The sequence below is a fragment of the Metarhizium acridum genome (assembly GCF_019434415.1).
Source record: "Metarhizium acridum strain ARSEF 324 chromosome Unknown scaffold_1, whole genome shotgun sequence".
NCBI classification, from domain to species: domain Eukaryota; kingdom Fungi; phylum Ascomycota; class Sordariomycetes; order Hypocreales; family Clavicipitaceae; genus Metarhizium; species Metarhizium acridum.
The window spans coordinates 240,214-250,883 of record NW_027094015.1 but is presented as its reverse complement, the minus strand read 5'-3'; the positions used below and the strand labels follow the sequence as shown (position 1 = coordinate 250,883).

Below are 10,670 nucleotides of genomic sequence, written 5' to 3'. Positions count from 1 at the left end.
CTTAGTTCACGGAGCAGCCAAGGGAGAAAAGATGCTTGATTGTCAAGCGCAAGCAAGGGTCTGAACAGCTTTGCGAACAAAACAGTCGTGCCTGTAGTAATTAACGCGCGAATAGTGAGTTGCAGTATGTACGCGCCAACGTGAACAATATTGTTGCAGTCATGCTTCAATTATTTTTGGTATTATCGAGCACTCGAGTTGCGACATGGTGCTCATATCTGCCCCCTACTAGCATCTGGCGAGGAATGCATGCCAGTCCAAACACATGATTGGCAAGCGGAGGTCACCGAAGATCGAGCATTATCATGAGCGTCTTGCGGACGGTTGACGCGAATGAGTAAAACACGGATACAGTAGTGATTGAAATGAGTATCATCCGACAAGAATAGAAGCAGAGCAGGCAATTGCGCTGGAAAACCTCATGGCCTGGCCTGCGATAACACAGTGCAGTAAGCAAAGCAAGCTGGGGGCATCCGACGCCATGTGTGACCATGCACTTGGGCATTCCGACCGTCCGATGTTGTAGTACATAACTACAACCAACACGGGGCGTGTTGTGGTCCATGTCCATGTTGGATGTGTAATACTCCGTACATGGCGGCCGGTAAGCGTCGATGCGTCAGTGCAACCATGTCACAGGCGAATAGGAATGATTGTATAGTCGATTGAGGTGAATTCTATTGCAACCAGTCGACATTAATAGCTGTCGGCTCAGAATGCTTTGTAAAGCCACGGAAAAAAATCGACAATGTGGTGGACTATGCAGTGGCACAGAATAGAGTCGTTCTATGTGATTCTTTGCTCTCTCGAGAGAAATACTGTATTCGCATGTACATACGGAGTAAGTACTCTTTGGCTCTAGTTGAAGAGGTGTCTGCAATACTACTCGGTACGGAGTACCTTGCAGCAACTTCCAAGGTTGTGCCAGGAGGACCATTGACCCAGGGCATGGCAGCAAATGAGACGGCGGCGGGAGCGGCCCTGGCAACATTGAAAGTCGGACATGGGCCTGGCGCGTGGATCAGGCTGGATTTACGGGGCAGACGTGCGGCCGACCAGGATTTAGTGTTCATCGCCACGCGGGTTGCAAAAAAGGCCGCACACCTTTGTATGTAGTTGTGGGTGCGGGGTGTTCGGCCTTTTTTGCAACCCGCGTGATCGCCCATACAGGGGCAATGCTTTAATTTGAGCGCCGCCCCAACGAACCACTCGAAGACAGAAGCAGTCCAGTGGCATAGTCTTTAGCTCCTGGGACAATCAACGACAATAATGACTGGTTTGTTTTGATAAGAGTCTCGTGCCTTATTTTAGTGCCTCTTCCAAAGTGCTTCCGTGGTTGCACAAAGCTGTAATAGTTGTTACTGATGGTACGGAGTACTGAGAACAGAGTCATATCGGCACAACAGACTACTGCCTAGTACTAGGCAGGTTATCATGCACAGGATGCACAATATTGTTCATTGATCAAGCACGGAGTAGTACTGCACAGCACCCAGCCGCAAACGCTGCCATCTACAATGCGCCCGTCAGACAGACTTGAGGCAACATGTTGCAGCTAGCATTGCAGCTAATACCATCGTCTATCGGCGGCCCACCTCGAAGAATTGCTTGGCTCAAAAGATGCGTTGAGACTGTTGAGACCTTGGATGACCCCCGCGGGGATATGGGAAACAAAGTTGCAAATAGAGGCAAATCTTCTGTTTAGCATCAAAGAGCCGCTCCACGGTGATGCAACACTAGCCGCAGAGGCCGATACCAAACAAAGTTTCATTTCCCCGTCCGCATCGTCGGTTAGTTTGGTTAATCAACAACCTGTGTGCTCGTGAAAGGCAGCTGAAGCAAACAATGTCAACGCGTTGGAAAGGCGTCATTATATCATTTTGCGCTTTCGTCACTTCTTGCACGAAATTGCGCTTGCATAGAGCGCCACGCTGCCCCGTAAGTAATATGTATTTAGTTTGTTGCGCCAGGGAAGGGAGGCGGGAGGGCAAGCTGCGCATTCATAGCGCGGGATCGTGCTTTCCCAAGGCTGGACATCTGCCCCTGACGCTAGTCTCAGATTGGCCTAGACGCAGTGCCACAGGGAGCCAAATAGCCCTTTAATGTAATGTGCCAGGTACGTACCTAGGTATGTGTGTAGCGCCGGGTCTCCATTGTCAGCCTCTTGCATTGTAATCCCAGTACTGGGACTCCCGCCGTTCAGAAGAAAAACCGGTTTTCATAAAGCTTCAAATGTTGTCAATTCTGGCATCGCCATCGACGACTGTTGGGCCAGAGGCCTCTCTTTCACTCCCCTTCATTACCGCGGTACATGCTTCTACGCCAAGACGTCGCAAAGAAACCTTCAGCGTGTGATGTGCCGAAATTAGAGGACTCGTCACCACCTTGGACGTGCTGTGTTTTTCCTCGTTTCTGCCCCCAGACCAGACCGGGCCCGTCGACCGCCTTCTTTGTGTTTATCCCAAGTTCCACACCCCCTTTGTTCATCGCCCTGTCCACGCCCCCTGGTCATTGTCCCAATCCCAATTGATTTCTCCTCAGACTTTCCCCAAGCAGGGTAATGAGCTGGTTCTAGTGGTCCGCTGGCTTGTCCTGCTGGGTCCAGGCTCTCAGTGCTTCGTCCCGTCGAGCAGCCAAGCCTTCTTCCTTCCTCTTTCCCTCCATCGTCAGTGTTGCCTTTAACTGTCGACCGACGACGTCGTGCAATTCGCCCTGCCAACGGGCTCGTCATTCATTTAGTCATTCGTTTTTACAGAAACCGGTCATTCATTTTCGTTTTCGCTCTTGTAGCGTCGAGCCATTCATTACTCCCTAGTCATCCAGGAATGCGTCTTTAGGAACGTTGGCGAGACTGACTTATTTTCTTCGAGCTGTCCCGGATTTCTAGTTTCCCTGGCCTGGTTTATTTCGTTTTCTCAGCCTGTACCGCTGGACGACCGATTCGATTTGTCGATCCCGACTGTTTGCCGCAGCTCACATTGCATCTGAGGGCCTGAAATCCGAAGAAAAATAAACATCCTGTTATTTCAAGGCGAGAGATTTTGGGTTCTTTCTAATGGCTATCGAGTTATACCTTTCTTTCTAATATAGAGCCCACGACCAAACCCTCCCCTTTCTCGTCATCAGTTCCTAGGACGTTTTATAATTCGACATGGCAAACCTACCTGCTATTAAGCGGGCCACGACCGCCTTCGGGCAAGGCGATTCGAACAATAATGTGTACCATATGCAGCCTCGTATCAACTTGCGAAGGGATTTGATCCCTGTGGAGACTCCCATTGCACGTCCAGTGTGGACTATTTCCAGGCGTGACACATCCTGCCATGACGGCTCGGATTATAACACCTGCGAGAAGGGAGTCAACACCAGTGTCACGAATCTTGCTATTATTCTTGGCATTGTGTAAGTGGAAACAAATTATGTAATCGTCAAGTCGGCAGTCAGTGCTAATCCACAATAAAAAACAGAATCCCCGTGGTTGTTGCCACTATTGTACTCATTTTTCTGCATCGCCGAAATGTTCGCCGTTTGAGGCAGGAGGATGCTCAAGATCCCACCAAAGGACTCGATTTCGGCATGGGCGACGGCCCTGCCAAAACCGGCAAGCGAAAGAGTTTATTCGGAATAGGGGGAGAAAAGACAAGTCACAAGGGCAGCCAATTGTCTATGGATATGAATCTTTCATCGCCGTACCTTTTGCCTCCCAATATTCACCAATCCCACGACTCAGTCCATTCATTGGCACGAACCTTCCCGAGCGACCAGGACCCATATCGTACTGTTAGTCAGTATGCAAATAGCGATGCTGGTTCTATCAAATCTTTCAATCCCAAGGGAAGCAGGCATACCTCCCTGGCTTACAGTCCCTCCGTTGGCACAGCTGGAAGAATGCCCCCATCTCGTTCCGATTCTATGCCAAAGACACCTGCATCTCCCGCGGCCAGGTCTGATCCTTTTGCCACACCTACCGCTCCGCAATCTATTCATCAGTTCCCCCTACCAGATGATGCCAGAGATGTTGTCCGCCCCATGGAACCCGTTGTTCCCGAGATCGGCACTGTTTCCTATCCTGATGAAAAGACTGGTGAGCCGCAGATGTCGGACATTCAGCCGCCGCCGTTAGCGGTGTCAAGAGACTCGCGCTATGAGCCGCCGAATTCTTCCTTGGAACAAGACAAGCCTATCTTGGCAGAGCTACCAGCGCGTTCGGAACGTGACCCGATTGGAACGGCCCATTCAGGCGTCGATGGTTTCGACTTCCAATCCCGAGAGTCTCATCCACCTGGACTGGGTCTGGACATGGGCTTGCAAAACGTTCACTCACCAGACGCGCCTCACGCTGTTGACAATATCCCTGGCCAAGCATTGTCTCGCGACGACCATGGTCATCCCGAGATCCGTACCTCACAGTACTATGACGGTGAATCTCTTGGGGCCCCCGCACCAGCAGATGCTCCGGAACAGTCTAATGATGCCTTGGGTGTTCCACAGCAGCAGATGAAACGACTCTCGGTTGGATTCCGTCCTCTGCCACCGGATGAGGTCATGGAATCTGAGGACCCGGAGTACAGAGCCAACCGTATCCGATCGTTTTATAAGGAATACTTTGACGATAGGGAACCTGCACCCCCGCTGCCTGGAACAGAAGCTGCTGAATACTACGAAGACTACGATGCTGGTTATCTTGGAGACGCTGCCTATTACGATGCAGAGACGAATGCCTTCGTCATGCCATACGCACAGCCGGTGACTCGTCGTGCCATGACGCCGCCACCCGCTGGACGTTTCCGAGGCGGACCTGGAGGACCTGGCCCCCGCGGTGATCCTCGTGGTCCAGTGCGAGGTCCTCATGGCTCTATTGGTGGTATGAGTCTCCCAGGAGGACAAAGGCGGCCTCGTGCTGGCTCTGCCTTTGGCCCAAGGCCCGGCTCGTCTGCTTCTGCCCAGATGCGAGGACGCCCCCCGAAGAAGAACCTGCCCCCCCCATCCGCGCTCCATACTCTGCCAACACCTTCCAAACTCAAGGACGACAGCTTTGCAATCTTCAATGCAACTGATTTCGCGCCTCCCGACTCGTTTAGAGAACATGTCGCGGGCCGTAGTCAAAGCCCTCTCGGTGAAAGACGTGCATACTCGCCTAAGGTGCCAGTTGCTTCCCCTCTGGTCACTTCCTTTGACGAGCTGTCGGTCCTGCCAAGCCCTCACATGCTTCGCAAGTCATCAACATTCACGGGTCTGGATTTCGCACCCCCCAAGAAGTTCAAGGATGCAGATACCATGAGTGACGCAGGTAGCATCAGAAGCAATACCAGTGGCATTTCTGCTGCTCAGTTACATGCTATTCGCGGCGGAGCTGGACGTGTAAGCCGACTACCAGGCGACACCGTTTTTACGTCTGCCGCTTTGGAGGGCACGCTCAAACCTCAATGGGGCATGCGGCCTTGATCCCTTTGGGGAAATGCTTGAAACATGGCCTGCAGATCCAAGAGCCCAGACAAGTAGCTCGATTGCGTCGACATGCTGGTCGGATGCTTCCGTGCGTAACTCCTGCTGTGTGCTTGCGCTCACTGTGGCATTGATCTCTTTTGGCGAACAGCACTCATGCGGCATCGACTGTCCGGCGAACAATGGCATGGGCATGGCATCAGCATCAATTGATTTTTATTCATTCTCGCGGAGTAACTAGGTTATGATGGGACTGTCGATTTTACAGCTTTTCTCTTTTTCTCTTTATTCTCGTACTGCTTGGGGGTTTGGCTCATCGAGCTTTGCATATAGAAGGGCTAGGACATTAAACAATGGCACAAGTCAAAAAGCCTGATAACGAAGAAGGGGTTTCATTCAGTCGACGTTGAGCAGACGCTTTGTACATAGATAGGCCAATTGGACAAGAGGTACAATCATACATCTAATTACATGTTATTTTTGCGCCATCAACTGTTGACGTGACTTTGACGCGTAGTTGACAGCATTCATGATCAATATTCATGTACCTCTTGTTGATATGTGGTGACGTGAGAAATTTGTGTGTCAGCCAACGTGACATGACAAGTGATATTAGAATTATGACGCAACGTGATTTGGCATGGGCCATGGTAGACATCTACTTGATTTCCGTCCAGGAACCTGGCGTAGCTGTTCCAGAGGTGCGCGTACGACGCCATTCTTGGAGTCGTGTAGCTGAGACCGCTTTCCTTCAGGTACGCCTCTGTTTTAAGATGGGTCTGCACTACTTGCGCAACGCTGGTAGTTCCCTCGGCGCGTTCGCAGAGCGAAAGCGATGTGTAAATGATGTCTTGTACGCCGACGGCCCTTGCGGCGTCGATGACATTGCGGTGCGGCGTGAAGCGCCAGGCTCCTCTTCCACGAATGACACGAGGAACAGGACCTCGGCGCCGGAATACGAGTCATTTAAAGTAGCGGGCTCGTAGAGGTTGGCCTTGCGAATGTCGTTGTCTGTGTTTCGAATCGACGGCGGGTTGCCGGCCGTGTTGTAGGATGAGATGCGTAGCTGCGAGACGGGGACGAGCTTCTTGTCCAGGAGTGTTTGGAGGGCCACACGGACTACTCCGCCGGTTGAGCCCGAACTTGGTCGGTTTGCTGTCGATTGAGTGGAGTGGGCTGGATGCCTGCAAGGACGATCATGGTGTATGAAGGCGGAGGTTTATAAAGATGGGATTGTGTTGCTGGCAAGTACAAGAGCGCTATTATGGATGATGAGATGAGATGGTGGGAATATCATCGACGGTGGGATTGGGCTGTCTTGTATGTCGAGTTGTTGTCCGTACGAAGCTGGGAGGTGAAGGGTTGCACTGACGTGGGCTTGAGAATAGTTGATGGATAGCTGGTCTTGCAAATGGTGGAAAAAACGAGGGCAGTCTGCATTTACATGCACGGGCTTGCTTACACGGGAACATGAAAGGATTAGGTCATCTTTACTACACATGGTCATCCTAAAGAAAACGAAAGACATCCTTGAGGTGCCATGGCTAATGCACGCTCAGAGAAGAAAACATGTTGCCCATAGTAACAAACTATCACGATGGTCTGGACACGGGTCTACAGGTTTCCGGGTGGAGGGAGACGCATTCTGAACGCAAGGAAGCTTCTGATCAACATCCTCCGCTCAACCAACGCCTTGTAGCTTGCGTCTATTGTTCGCAGGAAAGTACAGTGGCGGTCTAGTTGACCAAAAACCTTGGGATCTCTTGTAATGTCCCCAAGTACTTGTAGCGGAAGGCTAGAAAAGGTAAATTGAACAATGATAATGAATGGAAGTGTAGCTGAACATACCCTCAAGATAAGTAGGTGTAGGTAGATAGATATGGTCTACATGTAGCCTCTTGCATTCCACGGCTTAGCATTTGCATCTGTACCTAGTGTTTAACATGTTGGATAGATGAAAGTTAACGTGGCGTCAAGCCTCCCAGGTGTACGTGGCAAAGCCACTTTCGCGTCAGCTGCGAATTAGCATTCGTGGCGTGATATGACATGGTGTCATTATCAGTCTCTCCCGAGACGGCGGCACGAGGCCTCCGTAGTTCCATCTTGTCCCCTGATCCCCCGCCGCTCACTATATCTTCGCTTTCGATAACCAATGCCAAATTTTACTGTTCCGAAAATGATTTCTATATAATGCCAGAATACAACCTTCTTCCCAGGGGTCATTCGACACCGCAAATCGTATTCCCGAGGCTCAAAACAGACTTACCACAATGGCCGTCCTAGTATCGTACGCCACCTCCCACGGCTCAACTAGAGAAATGGCAGAGACAATGGCCCGAGAGCTGTCTCAAAAGCTCGAACCCATCCAGGTGGACTGCATCCCTGCAGCCGCCACCCCCCTTCTCTCCAGTCCCAAAGGGAAGAAGTACAAGGCGGTTGTGATCGGTAGCGCGATCCACCTCGGCCGGTGGATTGCGCCGGGTCGGCGCTTCGTCCGGCAAAACGGACCGTATCTCTCGTCGGCAGGTCCGGATGTGCCGCGCGTGTGGGCTTTCAGCGTCGGCATGCCGCCGGCCGACGACGACCTCGCCAAAGAGGAGGCGTCCATGGACAAGTGGCTGCGCGAGCGCCTACATCTACAGGGGCATCGCCTGTTTCGCGGTGCATTCGACAAGGCGGATCTGCCGTGGATTATACGCCTCATCTTTACGTGTTGTATCCCCAAAGACAAGACGCGGTTTGGCGACTCGCGCGACTGGCCTGCAATCAAGGGCTGGGCGAATGGGGTCGGGACAGCAGTAAAGGAGCAAGCCATGCCTAGTTGACGTAGTTGAGCATCCATTCAGTTACCTACATGTACGGGGTTGGCAAATAAAATCGCCCGTCTTGTTTGGATTTCCCGGTGTGGTGCATCTTGAGCTCTTGGACATGTCATGACGGTGACTTGTATGCTGGAACTATGACTCTTGCAAGGTCGTCGTGTGAAGCTTTTTGTTGACCAGTACGATGGGCAACAGAAACGCCAAGTAGTGTCCCTCTCCATCACCGGACATTTCTGGCGGTCAAATCCTGGCGTCAGATTTCCGGGGAACCCGCTGCCAAAGCGAGCTCAGATGACCGACACAAGACGGAACAAAAGTGTCCATGTGTCAATAATTTGTGCTCTGGAAGCCCAAGTATGTCGAGCTGCCTCACGCTCACAGCACACCACGTGGTACAACTTTCTCACTCGGATGCTTCGCAAGCCTCCAAGTGCCGAAAATACCGGTGGCTTACCCGGGGGTCCCTGCGGACACTGAAAAGTTGCCAATTCGGGAAAATGCTCTGCATAAGTGTCAGCAAGTTGGGCTGAAGCACCAGCATGTTGTTGTAATGTACGGTCTGCCATTGTAATCGCGGCGTCGCGTAATGAAAACCGCTGATTCCAAAGTACCGCGGTTTCAAAGTACGTCAACATTTGGTAAAGTTATTTTTACAATGCCAGATAGCTGAAAACGGTTCCATCTAGTTCCATCTACGACGTCTCTTGATACTGCCCCGCTGCTATATAATCCTTCATTGTGCCTACCAACCCTGATACAATCTAATCGATTTGCGTACAGATTCAGTCTTGGAACTATCTAGATATTAAACCACATGCATATGGTGGCAGTTTTCATCTCCCCAATGCCAAGTTCAGAAATAAAGGGCCAAAGAATCCGTGTCCAAAATAAGCTACATCTCCTCGGGAATATCCGTAGTGGAACGATCTACTAGTGCGGATTCCTCCTCCGTTATGGCCACGATTGACGGACAGCCAAGCTCGGTTGGATATGCATCGACCAACGAGCCCTGCATCGCAAGAGCTCCGATCAATCCGGTCATCCGCTGCAGCCGGCTGCCCTGGCTAATAGGTACTCATAGAGTTTGGGTGGAAGTACGTGCTGATTAACGCCTCTGAATGCGGCGTGCTTACGCGCGCGCCCCAAACGCCACTGATGACATGGCTCACGAGAGCGGCGGGTATTAGTATTCGCCTCGAGCACCCGTAATTTCAACTGCAAAAATAGTCTCAGCTACTCTAAAACCCCCAAGATGACCACCAAACCCATCATGTCTTTGCGTATATCCATCAGCCCCAACGAAAACCAAGCCACAATCCGGGCGCTTATCCAAGCAAACCTCCTGTCCGTCTTCAACGAGCGAGACGAGACTGCGCGTAAAGCGTGTATCCAGAGCATCTACGGGGAGGACATTGTCTGGTACGAAGCAGACAAGGATGTATTTACAGGTTATGCCGCTCTGAATAGGCGCGTTGGGGAGGTCTTGGGCGAAAATCCTGCTTTTGCGTTTAGGCTAGAAGGGGAAACCATCGTGGCCCAAAATCTGGGCGTTCAAAATTGGACGTTTGGACCTCCAGTGGAACCCGATCTCGTCAAGGGGACGGACGTGATTATAGTACAGGATGGAAGGGTTAGAGCGCTTTGGACGGCGGTTACGAAGGGTCCTGTTTTGCGATAGAATAGACGGGTTCTTACTGAGCGGCTAGCTATGTGTTGGATTTACAGCTGATAAATGTCTTGAATAGAACCATATATCAAGGAATTGAGCGTTTAGTTGTAGAATATCATGATAATTTGTTGCATTCCTGACAGTTGAATATTGCTATATTCGGATGCTGTAGCCAGCTCTCTGCTCTTGGAACTGTAGTTGACCGTCGCCATTGACCCTAGTTAGTGGACCGGTCTGAAGCTTGGAACCTGTACTAATTGAAGTTTTTTCGGCGTTGCATCCACACGAGTCTTATTTGGTTGAATTATTTTTTGCCTATATATTGCCCATGTCCCTAGCCGAGGCCCGAGATTCGATGAAAACAATCGACTCAACCCGTACTCTGGGAAGAAACACGTACCAGATTAGTGCAGAGGCGGCTTTCAACTAAATTACTTATAATCCAGGAATACCAACTAACCGCGCGGCTGCCCCGCATACAGCTCGTGGCAGATGGGATATGGACGGTAGTCATCATCAACTCCGGAAGGCCTCCGGATGGCCGGCCCCACATACCACGCAGTTGGGTGCAACCCGCGGAATAGAGGCGTGCCTTCTTACGGACATTGATACTACATTATGCATGTCTCAAGAAGTTCCTGATAAACGTACTTTTTGTTACCTAAGCATGAATAGCAATGCATAATAAACAGGTTCCGTGTAATTACTACCGGAATAAGCAGTTCTAATAAGAC

General features: G+C 51.0%; 4 protein-coding genes across 4 annotated transcripts; 3 read left to right on the top strand and 1 right to left on the bottom strand.

Moving 5' to 3' along the window:
• Positions 1-2,310: 2,310 nt before the first annotated feature.
• On the top strand, positions 2,311-5,930 carry J3458_000035 (uncharacterized protein). The gene is made up of 2 exons (XM_007817710.2): positions 2,311-3,402; positions 3,468-5,930. Exons 1-2 carry the CDS (start codon positions 3,152-3,154, stop codon positions 5,443-5,445), a joined length of 2,229 nt encoding a protein of 742 aa, XP_007815901.2. The 5' UTR covers positions 2,311-3,151; the 3' UTR covers positions 5,446-5,930.
• Positions 5,931-6,229: 299 nt separating this feature from the next.
• J3458_000034 (uncharacterized protein) lies at positions 6,230-6,917 on the bottom strand (the record flags this gene model as incomplete). Its single annotated transcript, XM_066115905.1, has 2 exons — positions 6,230-6,600; positions 6,908-6,917. The coding sequence occupies 2 exons, from the start codon at positions 6,915-6,917 to the stop codon at positions 6,230-6,232; spliced, it is 381 nt and encodes a 126-aa protein (XP_065977785.1).
• Positions 6,918-7,715: 798 nt separating this feature from the next.
• On the top strand, positions 7,716-8,270 carry J3458_000033 (uncharacterized protein; the record flags this gene model as incomplete). The annotated part of the gene is made up of 1 exon (XM_007817708.1): positions 7,716-8,270. One exon carries the CDS (start codon positions 7,716-7,718, stop codon positions 8,268-8,270), a length of 555 nt encoding a protein of 184 aa, XP_007815899.1.
• Positions 8,271-9,519: 1,249 nt separating this feature from the next.
• On the top strand, positions 9,520-9,945 carry J3458_000032 (uncharacterized protein; the record flags this gene model as incomplete). Its single annotated transcript, XM_007817707.2, has 1 exon — positions 9,520-9,945. One exon carries the CDS (start codon positions 9,520-9,522, stop codon positions 9,943-9,945), a length of 426 nt encoding a protein of 141 aa, XP_007815898.2.
• Positions 9,946-10,670: the final 725 nt, after the last annotated feature.

What these genes read in the sequence shown, in the direction of transcription:
- J3458_000035 (XM_007817710.2), top strand. Translation starts at nt 3,152, where the DNA reads ATGGCAAACCTACCTGCTATTAAGCGGGCCACGACCGCCTTCGGGCAA. An exon ending in GCTATTATTCTTGGCATTGT is followed by an intron (nt 3,403 to 3,467) that starts GTAAGTGGAAAC and finishes AATAAAAAACAG; the next exon opens with AATCCCCGTGGTTGTTGCCA.